The following is a 13,761-nucleotide window of genomic DNA, read 5'->3' as shown; positions in this document are numbered from 1 at the left end:
AGGTGCGCCTTATAGTGCGGATAATACGGCATTTGCCTGTCTTTAAAATATGTTGGGCTAACGTTACAGTAATTGTGTTTAATAACTTTAGCTAACGTTAACTTACCACAAGGAAGGATTGTCTTGAATTGCTCATAGCTAACATTACAGAGAAAGAGAACATAGTCAATGTTATTTTCTCAAAGAAAATGTAAAGTTAATAAGACACATACCTCATATGTATTAGGTATCAAACTTCGGCTTCTTTTTAAACAGAAGGTCTGGCCGTTATAACTTGTGTTAGGTTTGCCCCACAATATGGAAGATTTCTTCTTCACCAACACACTGCACACCTATGCGTGCACTGCTGCCTCTCACTGGTGGAGATGGTGTATTGCACTATTAGCCCTTGTGTTTAGAAATGGGGTCCATACCAACCGACCCCACACACGTAAAACTTTTATCATTTGCCACAGTTCTCTACGTTTGCCTCAGTCCTCGCACACACAAGGGTTAAAACAGCGTTAAATAATGTTTCAAATGCTAAGTTCATAAGTGCTTTGTAGACATCTTGCTGTAAAACTTTAGGATCGATTAAATTAAGAAAATTAAGACTAAACAACATGGCAGAGCTTTATAATATTACTACATACAGCTAATTTTTAAAGTTTAATCGGTAATACTTTTATAAGAAATTTATGTCAGATCATGATGTCTTGGTTCATTTATGAGAACAGTCATAAATATTCATGAAGACTTATTGATGTTCATGACGGGTGTTATGTCATGTTTATGACAGTGTCATGACAGTCTTATTCAACCCCTTTCAAATAAAGTGCTACCAAAGTAATTTATAATTCTTGCCGGTAATATGACAAAAATGTTTTCAACCTGTTGTTTAAATCTCACCTCATCTTTTTTCTTTTATGAATTCAATGTCTTGTATTGTATCTTCTTATTAGTTGAATCTACTGTTTCACTACTGGTCATGATCTGTCTTTTGCTCTGGAAACTGTTTTAGATTTTACTCTGATTGTTTCTGTTTTGTGCTTCCAGACGATGGGAATCTGCTTTCCAGTGATCCCACCAACACACAGCAGACAGAGACCTTTGAGGAAAAAGAGACATTTTCAGATAAAGGTCAGTGACACCATCTGAATAAATGTTGTTTTTAGGGATGGAGAAAAATTCAGACTTATTTCCTTCTTTACTGCAGACGACCTGGATGCAACTTGGAATGTTTTCCAGCTTGGGGATTTCCCATGGGTTCGAATTGGAATCATTGGTGGAGTTCTTCTGATCACAGCCGTGGTTCTGTGTGTTCTCAGAGCTCTGCACCATATTTAGTTCACAGGAAGGGACATGGATCACCGCTTACAATCTTCAGTTTAGTTAGGGATGAATCAGTAGAACAGTGGCCACGGCAACCAACACAGCATCTGCATGGAAATATTTGGGAACTGCAGAAATGGTTGTGTGGAATTTCTGAAACAGATCGCTCTGTCCTTGTAGGTCAGCCAACAAAGCAGAAATCAGCAGATTGCTGTTTGGGATGGACTGCATGTTCACGATTACAAGTTCTAATTCTTCTAACAACAGCTTCAAATAACAGCTTCTCAATGAAGAGAGTGGAGAAGTCCCAGATGATCTAGAAGATCTGGATGATGTGGTGTGTGTGGCTGCTTTGTGACACAGCTGTGATTAAAATAAATGAAAATCTTTTGTTACAATTGTTCTGATGAATTCTTTGAAGTTGCTCATTTCAACTCCTCCCAATGTACTTATCACCTTCAGCGCAGTTTGAAAGTTTTGTGTATTTAAAACAATTTATGAAACTAACAGGCGGTAAGAACCATGTGAGTTTTGGTGTTTTTTCGGGATAGTAAAGTAGTGACAGCTAAGCACAATTACCAGACACAATTTTCACATCTTTATTTGGAAGAACTATAAATCATTTTGATTATTAATGGACATATTAAAATAAAGACAGCTTAACAGTGGAATCACTTCATTCTATTTTACACAAACCTGTGAAGGTTTATCTGCCATGAGGATTTAAAGATCATTTTCGAGGTGCCATTAAAGTTACACTGTAAAACATTAACAGCGATATTTAGGATTATTTTGCCAGTGTGACAATCCCCTCCTATCCAGTAGGTAAGGTCATTTTATTTATATAGCACATTTTCAGCAACAAGGCAATTCAAAGTGCTTTATTTGAGTTAAAAGGAAATACAAACAAAATAACAAACGAAAGGAAGGAAAGAAAGAAGAAAAGAATCTAATGTTGATCTAAAGTGTAAACTAGGAGCTCCTGTTCAGGGTTGCTGAGTATCCTCTGGTCTAATTCCATTTCTGGGTTGGGAGAACAGGAGTCTGAAAAATAGGTGTCTCTAGTCCACTATGTGTTTTTTCTTGTTTCTTTTCAGGAAGCAGGTCGATGGCTGTTAATTGAACACACCGGCAGCTGATAAATACTGACATATAGTCAGTCACTGGTCTGCTTGATTGCCCTCCGGACCAGGCCGGAACAAGCAGCATTGGTCCACACGTCTCCCTGACTGGCTGTGCAGTTCTCCCTGAGCATATTTTTGTACGAAATAAATTATTGTTTCTATAGACCCACTCGTCTGTCTCCCATTTTTGTCATTTTTGAGCTGGGTGTGACACCTGTCAGAGAAAAAAATCTGGGAGTTTACTTTTCAAAGTTATTTGGGTAACACTTTATTTGAAGGGGGTTGAATAAGGGTGCACAGTGGCGCAGAGCTGTTGCCTTGCAGCAAGAAGGTTCTGGGTTCAATTCCCAGCCCCGGTCTTTCTGCATGGAGTTTGTATGTTCTCCCTGTGCATGGTGGGTTTCCTCCCACAGTCCAAAAACATGACTGTCAGGTTAATTGGCCTCTCCAAATTGCCCCTAGGTGTGAGTGTGTGTGTTGTCCTGCGACAGACTGGCAACCTGTCCAGGGTGACCCCACCTCTCGCCCGGAACGATAGCTGGAGAGGCACCAGCAACCCTCCCGACCGCACTGAGGGACAAGGATGTAAAGAAAATGGATGGATGGACACTGTCATAAACATGACACCTGTCATGAACATGAATAAGCCTTCATGAACTGGAAATTATGACACTTTTAATACAAAGTTGACATTATTCAAAATATCTTTGTTATGACAACTTGACATTAATCAATAAATCATTACTGACATAAATTTGTTATAAAAGTTTTACTGATTGCACTTTAAAAATTAGGTAACTTTATGTTATTAAAGATAAAGTTTAAACAGTGATGATTTCCTGGCTAATGTCAAGTTGTCATAACAAAGACATTTTGAATAATGTCAACTTTGTATTAAAAGTCATAATTTACCGAATGACTGTTTATGACAACAGTCATAAATATTCATGAAGGCTTATTCATGTTCATGACAGGTGTTATGTCATGTTTATGACAGTGTCATGACAGTCTTATTCACCCCCCTTCAAATAAAGTGTTACCGTTATTTGCTTATAAATGTCAGAGTTCCAAACTCAATATTTAATTCTTAACATTACATATTTAGTTTGCAAACTAAATGCTTAACCGCAAATAATTTATTTTCCTAAGTATTTAGTTCCAAACTAAATACGTGAGCTAAGTATTCAGTTTTTTAGATTATTAAGCAGAGAGACCCAGAAAAGCAATTAGAAGTTAGAAGGAACTTAGAATTAAGAAAAATTCTTCCAGAACAGGAACATTTAGTTTTTATTTTTTAGAAACTGTGGAGTACTCATTACTTTTACAAATTTAGAGCACACTAAGGATGTCCAGAGAATTACTTATCTACCAACCCAGAAAAGAAGCAGATCAGTGTTTCTCCACCTGGTCCTCAGCCCCCCTGCTCTGCATGTTTTAGATGAGCCTCTGTTCCAGAACAGCTGATTCAAATGATTGCATGACCATCAAGTACTGCAGAAGCCTGTTAATCACCCAGAGATACAATTCAAGTGTGGCAGAAGGGAAACACCTAAAACAAGCAGGACAGGGGGGGGAGGGGTGAGGACCAGGGTGGAGAAACACTGATCTAGATCACCATTAGATTATTTTTCTTCTTTTGCTCTTTCCTTTGGTTTGTTATTTTGTTTGTATTTCCTTTTATTAATTCATGTAAAGCACTTTATATTGCCTTAATGCTGAAAATGTGCTTTAAACTCTAAATATTTAGTTAATTCACCTTGTGAAATAAATATTTAGTTTGGAACTCTGACATTTATAAATGTGTGCATAACATGATGAAATTATGATTTTGAAAAATGAACACACATTTATTTCTCTGACAGGCTACATTAACCTAAATATTTCTATTAATTTTTTACTGTGTAACTTTACAAACTGCACCATTTTGTTGACATTTAGCAGAAGGGACTATATATCCCATGATGCTTCAGAAGTAGAGGCAGAATGAGACTTTCTTTAGAGAAGAAGTCTATTTTTCTGAGCTCCAACATTGTTGTAAATTATAACTGTTATGTATAATTCATTCATCCTATTTTATTTTTTCACTAGAGTTCAGCTGACTAATACGTCTGGCTGCTTCTCGTCTTTGGATTAGTTGAGTTTGGAGAAGACATTTAAACTATCTATCAGCATAACACAGCTTTAACACGATGTTTCTAAACCAGCCCTGAGTATGTATGTGTGTGTGTGTGTGTGTGTGTGTGTGTGTGTGTGTGTGTGTGTGTATATACACCTAGTGATTACTTACTTCTTCACTGCTCCTTACTCTGGTTTATTTTGGCAAAGAGTTTATTATTATCTAATAATAAGCCTATTCTTTATTTTATAGCCTTCCGGAAAGTTCAATTTTAAACAAATTAAGCAAACTAAATGTGTATAATGGGTAAATTATGTCTTTTGACCTAAATTGAAGGTGATGTTTGGTCCATTTAAGATTATCATGAAGGAGATCTGTCCACTTTTGTCTTGGCTCAGTGTGTGTAATCTGAGGTGTGAAACTGAGCTGAAGCTGTGGATTATTGATGCGTCTCAACCTTAGCAGGGAGCATGGCCGACGCGAGAAAGGAGATTTCAGTCCGATGAGAAGAACCTGCATATGTGTGTGTGAATCATGTATGTAATGACTCCACAGGGAATGCGGATGCTGTAAGCAGGAACTTATGTTCTCGTGGTGCCGTCCGTCCAGTCCTGAAAACTGTGCTGATCAAAATTTGATGAGCAGATCTTAGTAACCTGAGATGGACAGAAAACATGGTGGATCACTGTATGCTGCGGTTCCACTACTCCTGAATGGAAGTAGAGGGGTTGTGTGGTCCTGTAACACTGATCATGTAGCATGACAGGAGCAGCAGGTTTAGTAAAACAGATTGTGATGAAACCTTTAAACCACCACATAATTAATTTCAGTCATTTTCCATAACAACAAACTTGGACTTCCTCTGTACCGGAAATTTGATGTGCATCACGTTTTGGTAAATCCAAACACATTTTCAGACAATTTCCACTAAGTGCAACAGTTACACAAATTACCAAACAGCCGACTGAACACTGTATCTCTGCTTTGTTGCAGAAGCCAGAGAGAGAGAATAAAAATGAGAGGGAGAGCGAGGGGGGAGGTGGTGGTAGGAGGGGTGACTCTGCTTTCCCATGTTGCTGCACACAGTGCAATGGGACAGCAGCAGAACCACAGGATCAGCTACCAGAATTTAGGAATGATCATCCAACAGGTTAGACACATGTTTAGTTTCTAAAACATTCCTGTTTAAATTTTAAATTCTTATCATATGCTGGGTTTTCTACTTTTGCACATAGACTTGCTAAACTGTGAACAAGTTTCAGTTTTCAGCATTGATGTGTAGACCTCTGATTTCATTTTTAAAAACAAAATTCAAGTTAAGTCTTTAAAGTTTTGAACAGATACTGAGCCAGGATGCTTAGGTGGGCCCCATAAGGGATAAAAGAGAGCAAACAACATGGGTCCTGGAAGGTTTTGCCCGTGGTTTACATGGTGGTCCTACATGGATTCGCCCAGAGGGATCTTCTATCTGGGCGAATGTTGGCAAATTGTTTGCCCTCACCTATCCCATATGGGGCCCACCTAGGTTTGCTGGCTGGGTATCATCAAACTTTTTTAGTCAAAAGTATCAGGTGAGTATAATTAAGTGCTTGATTTTTATGTACAATTGAAACCAGATATTCACATGTAAAAAGTAAAAAGACAAACAGTTTTTCTTACTGTTAGACATTAAATCAGACCAAACGTTTCTTGTTTTAGCTTGTTAGAAATTAGAACCTGAAACTAAACATACACAAAGACGAGAAATGAAAAAAGGTATATCTTCTTTTTTATCTTCTTTCATTAAATCTAAAAGTTTAGCTATGGGCATAGATTAGAGTAAAAGTCAAAGAAATGCAAAGCCATGCATGTTTATGCGGTTCATTTTTGCAGTGGAATGTCGTATCATCATTTTACGCTTCGGATCTAGACAGTTGGATCTAGACTTCTGCATGAAACTCCATGTGCAAATGTGCTTTTGTTGCAATTCTGCAGATGATTCAACTTGCAGAGACGACCCGGTGCTGCTCTGGCTCAGTGTTGAGGTCAAGAGTGAAGGTGACAGGGATTTGAGAAGATTAGTCAGCTTAGGCAGCTTTTCAAAAAGTGAATGCAATGAAACACAATGGAGAGGCAAAGCAGCATCCACATCAGCTTTAACCATCCCCCAAAGAGGCACAGGCTGAATAGTCACACTGCAACTGAAGATGAAACACGCAGTGGTGGAACAGAAAACTGAGGTTGCCTCTGTTTTATAGAGCATAAAAGTTATTAATTGTATTAGTTACAAAAGGTGAAAAAACACAAAAGATATGAATAAAATAATGAATTATTTGAAAAATTATCTAAATTAATGTAAAAATAGTCAGTTGATGTGGCTGGGGCGTCTGGTTATGACACCTGCCTGGTGAGGCGTTCAGGTCACGTTTCACTGGGATGAAACACAGAAGCAATTCCTCTGTTAGATTACACACACTACAAAATAGTTTGCATTAAAGAAGTTGGACCTGCTTCCCTGTGCTGCTGGCTTTTATGCTAAAGTACCATCTGAAAAATGCTGCACATAACAACATAGAGTGTCAACACAACCAAATGTCCAGAACATTTGGTTCTAAACAGAGGTAAGGCTGCCATGCAGTGACTGGTACCACCAGGCTTTTTGACCACCAGCAGGGAAGGTGTGTGAAGTGTCTTGCCCAAGAACACAATGAGAGAGGGAGCGGGGACTGAACTGGCAAACTCCAACCACAGTCACCACCATCACCAACTGTTAATATTTATATGTATTTATAATCTATTACCAAACCCTGTAGAATGTTTTATGAGCTTCATTTATGATCTGTTACTGCCTGTTGTGTTCTTCTACTTAGAAGGCTCTATAAGACAGCAGGAGATGGCTTCCACAGAGAGCGGCCTCCGTAAGTCAAGTCAAACCTCTAGTCCTCACATGATTCTAAAAGAATTATGTTTAACAGTAATGAATTTTATTGACTTCATTTACTAAACTAAGCATTCCTCTGTATGTGAATATTCCCAGGAGGTCTGTCAGTTTATCTTAGCATCTCTGCTTTTCTTTTCTTCTCAGGTATTCAGGGGGATGAGAACCTGCAGTCCATGCTGGTGGGGACAGTTATGAGAAAAATTAAGTCTCGTACTTGGAAAAAACAACGATATTTCAAGCTCCAGGATGACTGCATGACCATCTGGTACAAATCCAAGAAAGCTGGCAAAGCTCACTCCACCTGTAAGAGTTAACAGTTTAGCAATATTGCAGATGGTTGCAAAAAAGGCAATAGTTATCTTGCTTTAGTCTGGTCATAGCTCTTGATTTTGGATAAAGATAAAGTCAATTTGTGCTTTTATGTTACGTTCAGATTTTTGTATCTATATTAAGTCTGTGGTCTTTCCATGTGATACTTACACAATGCTTTGTGTGCAGTTTCTATGAGGGATGTGGAAGTAGTGCGAGAGGGCCATCAAAGTGAAGTACTTCTCAGCATCGCAGACGAGTTCCCTGCTAACCGATGCTTCACGGTGGTGTTCCATGGTCGCAGAGGGAACTTGGACCTGGTGGCCGAGTCAGCCGAGGAGGCCCAGTCCTGGATCAAAGGCATGAGGAAGCTGATTGAAAACCTGGAAAACATGGGAGAGAGGGAAAAACTAGACCAGTATCCTTTCTTATTTGGGGTTTACTTATAAAGAGTTTCTGCATTTTGCCTCACTGTAAGGTATATTGCCTTACAAGGTCAGCAAATCATTCAGTTCATGAGTTCCAATCACTTCTGTGGTCACAGATGTATAAAATCCAGCATCCGGGCTTGAAGACTTCTTTCAAAAATATTTGAAAGAATGGATTGCTCTCAAGAGTTAAGTGAATTCAAGCATGGCAAGTTGTGCAGTAAATTCAGTAATTAAATGTTGCTTCTAAAAATCCCAGGGCCAACTGGTAGTATCATAGTAAAAAGGAAGCACCGTCAAAATACAGCAATTTCAAAGTTGAAAGGATTGGTTATGTGAAATCCCAGAATTGGAACAAGGCATTCTGATAAACAAATCTGTGTTTGTCAGGAAATTGGTAGAATGATTTTGGAGAAAGGGTGTTTGGTTGATTTCTAGGGGTTGGCGTCAGTGCCTTGTTTCCAGTAACAAGAAATCTAAATATGCTAAAGCATTTTGAGGGATGTTGCACAGTACTATGCTCTTGACTATGTGGGAACTGTTTTAGGGATGGTTTCTTCCTATTCTAAATCCAAGTGTGCACCGATGAAGCAAACTCCAAAAAGGAATTGATGTTGGAGTTGTTATGGAGGAACTTGACCTCAACCAAACAGAATACATTTGGACTCAATTAAGGAAGATTGTGAGATCTTGAAAAGTCTTCACAAACCTCACAAATGCTCCCATGGAGGAATAGTTTTCCTTGTAAATTTATAATAATTTCCGAGAGCAATGCTTGGTATACAATTTCCCCAACTAACTGGACAAGAACACAGTGACTGTTGCTTCTTTAAGCACTATTCCCAGATGGATAGGTGACTGGTTCAAAAAGGCTGATAAGAACAACGATGGCAGGATGAACTTCAAGGAAGTGCGAGATCTCCTGAGGATGATGAATGTGGATATGAATGAACACCATGCTCACCGTCTGTTCACAGTGAGAGCCTTTTGATAAAGACCCGCTGTGTGGGTCTGCATTGACTGTGTTTTGGACAGTCATTGCAGACCCACACCCTGATCATTCTTTTCTTTTCAACAGATGGCAGATAAATCACAGACTGGTGCCCTCGAAGGGGATGAGTTTGTCTTGTTCTACAAGATGATAACCCAGAGAGAAGATATTTTGAAAATTTTCCAGGAGTACTCATCTGATGGTCAGAAGTTATCCCAGAGTGACATAGAGGACTTCCTGAGAGAGGAGCAGCTGGAGGATGTTGATATCCAACACCATGCTCAAGAGCTAATTAAATACTATGAGCCCTCAGATACAGGTACATACTCAGGAATACACGTTTCATTTGCCTTACAAACACAGAGCTTATCAGTTCTTGTTTCATTCCAGCGAAACAACTGAAGGCTATGACATTTGATGGCTTCTTGATGTACCTTGGTTCTGCTGAAGGCTCTATCTTCAGTCCAAAGTGCAGGGGCATTTTTCAAGACATGAGTCAGCCACTGTGCCATTACTTCATCTCCTCCTCCCACAACACATATCTGATGGAGGACCAGCTCAGAGGACAAAGCAGTGTGGAAGGATACATCAGGTAGCTCTCAAAAGTCTGATTGTACAAAATGTAGTGTTGGAAGGTGGAAAGATTAAAGAAATCTTTTTTTAATTGTACATTTGTATCACATGAAGTGTAACAAGATGGTGTGATATTAAAATGAGATGAGATTTATCATAAAATTAGAGTCACAGTGACCTTAACCTTAATTGTCCACCTTTTTTATGAAAGCTTTGACATCTAAATGCTCCAAGTTGATTAATTCTGTTTCATTACTCTGATATTGGGATTAACAGAAGAGATAAGCTCTGCAGTAGAGCATTTTTTTCTGATTTTCATGACTAAGTGATAAAAGATGGATTTGTCGTCATTGTTTAGGGCTCTTAATCGAGGCTGCAGGTGTGTGGAAGTAGACTGTTGGGATGGTGCCAATGGAGAGCCCATTGTCTATCATGGACATACATTCACCTCTAAGATCCTCTTCAAGGATGTGGTCAATGCAGTGGGAAAATATGCTTTCAAGGTAATGCTATCTGTCATGTATTGTCTTTGATGCAAATATTTGGCTAACTGAAATTATGTTGTGCAAAAATATGGTTTCCTGTAGCTAGGTTAAGAATTTAATGCTACTTCAAACTCATAGCTCCAATTTATAACCCCTTCCCACCCGCATGTATTGTATCTGTCTTACTTTTCTATGATGTATTAAGATATACATCTCTAAGTGAATGGTGTTCCAGCATTGCCTTCCAATGAGTCTGATAATGCAGCAAATGTAAAAAGGTTTAAAGTTTTTCACCATATGATGGTGTGGGCTGGAACCACTCTTACTAGAAAAATAAGGTTTGTCAAAATATCTGGGCAACCTCATTCCAGATAGATATTGAAATTAGATTTTGTAAGCACTAAGCACTTTGTATTGCCTTGTTGCTGAAAATTTGCTATATAAATAAATTACCTTTACCTTTGTAATCAGTAATCTCATATATTCGTAGTCTGGGACAAAAAATGAACACGATTTGTCATCGTGTTAATTTTCACCCCCACTAAATGGGGTTTATCACAAACTACCTCCAGAATTTAGGAGAAGAGACGATGGAAAGCCCATTCAACACTTATGAATTCAGCTAGGGTGTGCCAGAGTGACAAATGCAACCACAATGACTGACTTCCAACAAATGCTGGTTGAGGAATGGTTGGTCATCACACAGCAGTGGGTAACCAACGTGGTGACCAGCATGAGTATGAGGTTCCAGGTTGTGGGGTTGTGTATGGTGTTCCATACATAACCCCACAACCTGCTGCTGTTTGTTGGGTGAGTATTAAAGTATGAAATCAAATTTTTTTTAAGTTATATTTGATATATGCAGCATTATTTTCATAAACTGAAGACTGACAATTTGTTGACTTAGTTGTGCTATGAAAAGGCAGTATATGGCTGGAAAACACATTATACTAATACTTACCTTAAACTAATAAATTGTTAAATTGATAATATGTCAATCTGTAATCATCCAAACTAATAAACAATACTAATTGACTTAAAAGCAGAATATACACTGTTTTTTTACCTTTGACGGACAAGAGAGGGTAAAGCTGTGCAATGACACACAACAGATTAAGAGAAAGCACTGGCCAGAAAAAAAAGCTAGCAGAATCATATTCATGTCAAACAGTATTTCAATCCAGCAGAACATGCTGGCTATGTGACCGATTGTGTTTCAATGTTCAAGCCTTACAGTGAACAAGACAATGTTTTGCATAGTTCATGGGTGGAGTTCACAGATTTGAGAACATGGAATTGAACAATGCTGTTTTTCAAGCAATGAGAGTACTTAGCTCACCCTAACATTATTAAACTGTATTCTGTTTGAGTGTGAATGAAAGTTTGTCTTTGCATTTTTTTGAGGTAAATATTTCACTGAAAAAGAATAGGATCATTTCTTTTGAGGGCTTAGTTTCTGTGTATCTTAGTGTGCTGAGTGAATAAGTGTGCATGGATATCCTGTTTTGGTCACAAGGTTCTTCCTTTATGCCACCTTGTCTTCACATTTACTGATTGGTCAAACTCAAACCTTTAAAATGATAACGCTACAATGAGTGTTTTTTCCTACAATGAGTGTTCAAACTGAATTTAGAGCTAGTTTATGTTAAGAAGAACTAGCTGTGCTAGCTGCTAGTTAGCTTAACAGCTAACTCCTGAATAGTATTTTATACCTATAGAGATAGCTGTTAAGGAGCAGCTTGGAAATTTAGCTTGGGAAAGGTCTATAATTTATAATTTATGGATCTGCTCTCCTTCTTTTGCACTCTATGCTTCCCCATCATTTCCCTTCTCCAGATATCAGAATATCCAGTTATCCTGTCAATCGAGAACCACTGCAGTGTTGACCAGCAGAGAGTCATGGCCCAACACCTCAAGCACATTCTTGGTGACAAGTTGCTTAGAGGAATGTTGGATGGCAGGGCCCCAGTAGGGCTTCCATCTCCTGAGGTGAGCTATCTGTCTCTGTTGTTTAGGAAGATTTTAGGCAGAGTAGATGTTCCATGGCTGGGCATTTAAAGGTGTAACTGCAAGATAGTGCATGGATAGTGTGTTGGTGTAGTCTAGTTCAAACAGAAATAGTGTAATCTATTCTACTTTCTGTGTAATCAGAATTTTAACTTGCCTATCTGAGAGCATAGGATATATGCAACTAACCCAGGTTTTTGCTAAAGCGGGTTGGTTCATTTGTTTTGTTTGTTTCCTTAGTTTATTGTTTATTGCAAGTCAGTAAGAAATCAAATACAACACAATATAATGTAATTTCTTTAAACCTGATTAGAAAAGAGAACTAAATACAGAAAGAAACAAATATTTAAGTTTTATTTAAATTTAGAGATAATTTGTTCATATCTATCCATGACTTTAGCTTAAATTGTTTATTATTTATATTATGCATTAAAATCCCTATAACTTTCACTAGTGTAGAATATGGTGGTGTCATCCTAAAATATTAATTATTCCTAATTATTCAGATACATCAAATACATCATTGATATGTATATCAAACAAATATGGACCCAATTACAGATCCCTGTGGGACCGCTCAAGGAAATACCTGCTTTCTCCTTATTAAATACATTTGAATCCAACTAAAAGTCAGAGAGACAGGTTTGTACTTTGTGAAAATGTTTGTTTCCAATCTAGAGGTATTACTTTTGCAATTTTCATATACATTGCGTGTATACATTAAGGTTTATGAAATATTATGTATACATTATGTACTTTACTAATGTTGTGTCTATATCATAAGAATCAGTAGATGATTTGTTTTACAGTTATTAACAATATCTATTAATTCTATCTCAGTTACTAAAGAGAGAAATATTGTCTTTGAATTTATTTCTATGGACAAACTGTTCAGTTTTTTGCCCATACACTGAGGGATTTCATCTGCCAAATATATACAAAGTTTTGTTGAAACTATTTACAACTTCATTTATTGTTATAATTATCACTGTTCTTGTCACTGAAGGAGTCTGGATATGAAGTATTTTTTATATTACATTTAATAACAGTATTTAGTATTCCCCAGACCCTTTTAAATTAATCTTATTATTATTCAAAGTGTGGTATAGCATAATTTACAAGTTATTGTATCAGGTGATTGGATATATTTTATACTTATAGTCAGATGCATCAGACATGATATAAGAAATTTTCAATGTAAAGTATTTTGTCCTTATAAACATTCTAATTCCTTGTTAACCATGGGCATTTTATATGTTTTGTTTTTTCACTATTTTCACTAATTTGATGGATTTAAGTTTTTTTGGTAACACTTTATTTGAAGGAGGTTGAATAAGACTGACATGACACTGTCATAAACATGACATAACACCTGTCATGAACATGAATAAGCCTTCATGAATATTTATGACTGTTGTCATAAAGTGTCATTCGGTAAATTATGACACTTTTAATACAAAGTTGACATTATTCAAAATGTCTTTGTTATGACAACTT

General features: G+C 37.5%; 2 protein-coding genes across 4 annotated transcripts in view; both read left to right on the top strand.

Moving 5' to 3' along the window:
• Positions 1–2,052, top strand: part of LOC103156203 (uncharacterized) — a 33,156-nt gene extending 31,104 nt beyond the window's left edge. Inside the window, exons 6-7 of the mRNA XM_007578178.2 lie at positions 1,036–1,119; positions 1,196–2,052. Of these exons, the coding sequence (XP_007578240.1) occupies positions 1,036–1,119; positions 1,196–1,326 (215 nt within the window). The 3' untranslated portion in view covers positions 1,327–2,052. The remainder of the gene's footprint in view (positions 1–1,035; positions 1,120–1,195) is intronic.
• Positions 2,053–5,433: 3,381 nt separating this feature from the next.
• LOC103156201 (1-phosphatidylinositol 4,5-bisphosphate phosphodiesterase delta-4-like) overlaps positions 5,434–13,761 on the top strand; it is a 19,927-nt gene continuing 11,599 nt past the window's right edge. Inside the window, exons 1-9 of one of the 3 annotated variants that reach the window (XM_016664136.1) lie at positions 5,434–5,701; positions 7,401–7,448; positions 7,616–7,774; positions 7,970–8,198; positions 9,055–9,184; positions 9,287–9,518; positions 9,590–9,791; positions 10,131–10,275; positions 12,094–12,246. In XM_016664136.1, the coding sequence (XP_016519622.1) occupies positions 7,424–7,448; positions 7,616–7,774; positions 7,970–8,198; positions 9,055–9,184; positions 9,287–9,518; positions 9,590–9,791; positions 10,131–10,275; positions 12,094–12,246 (1,275 nt within the window). In that variant the 5' untranslated portion in view covers positions 5,434–5,701; positions 7,401–7,423. Of the gene's footprint in view, positions 5,702–6,217; positions 7,300–7,400; positions 7,449–7,615; positions 7,775–7,969; positions 8,199–9,054; positions 9,185–9,286; positions 9,519–9,589; positions 9,792–10,130; positions 10,276–12,093; positions 12,247–13,761 lie in introns of those variants that run through there. The other 2 variants (XM_007578177.2, XM_016664135.1) reach the window with 2 other exon arrangements.

The sequence above is a fragment of the Poecilia formosa genome, unplaced genomic scaffold (assembly GCF_000485575.1).
Source record: "Poecilia formosa unplaced genomic scaffold, Poecilia_formosa-5.1.2 Scaffold469, whole genome shotgun sequence".
Classification (NCBI taxonomy): domain Eukaryota; kingdom Metazoa; phylum Chordata; class Actinopteri; order Cyprinodontiformes; family Poeciliidae; genus Poecilia; species Poecilia formosa.
The sequence above is the reverse complement of the archived record's forward strand: the minus strand, read 5'-3'. Positions and strand labels throughout refer to the sequence as shown.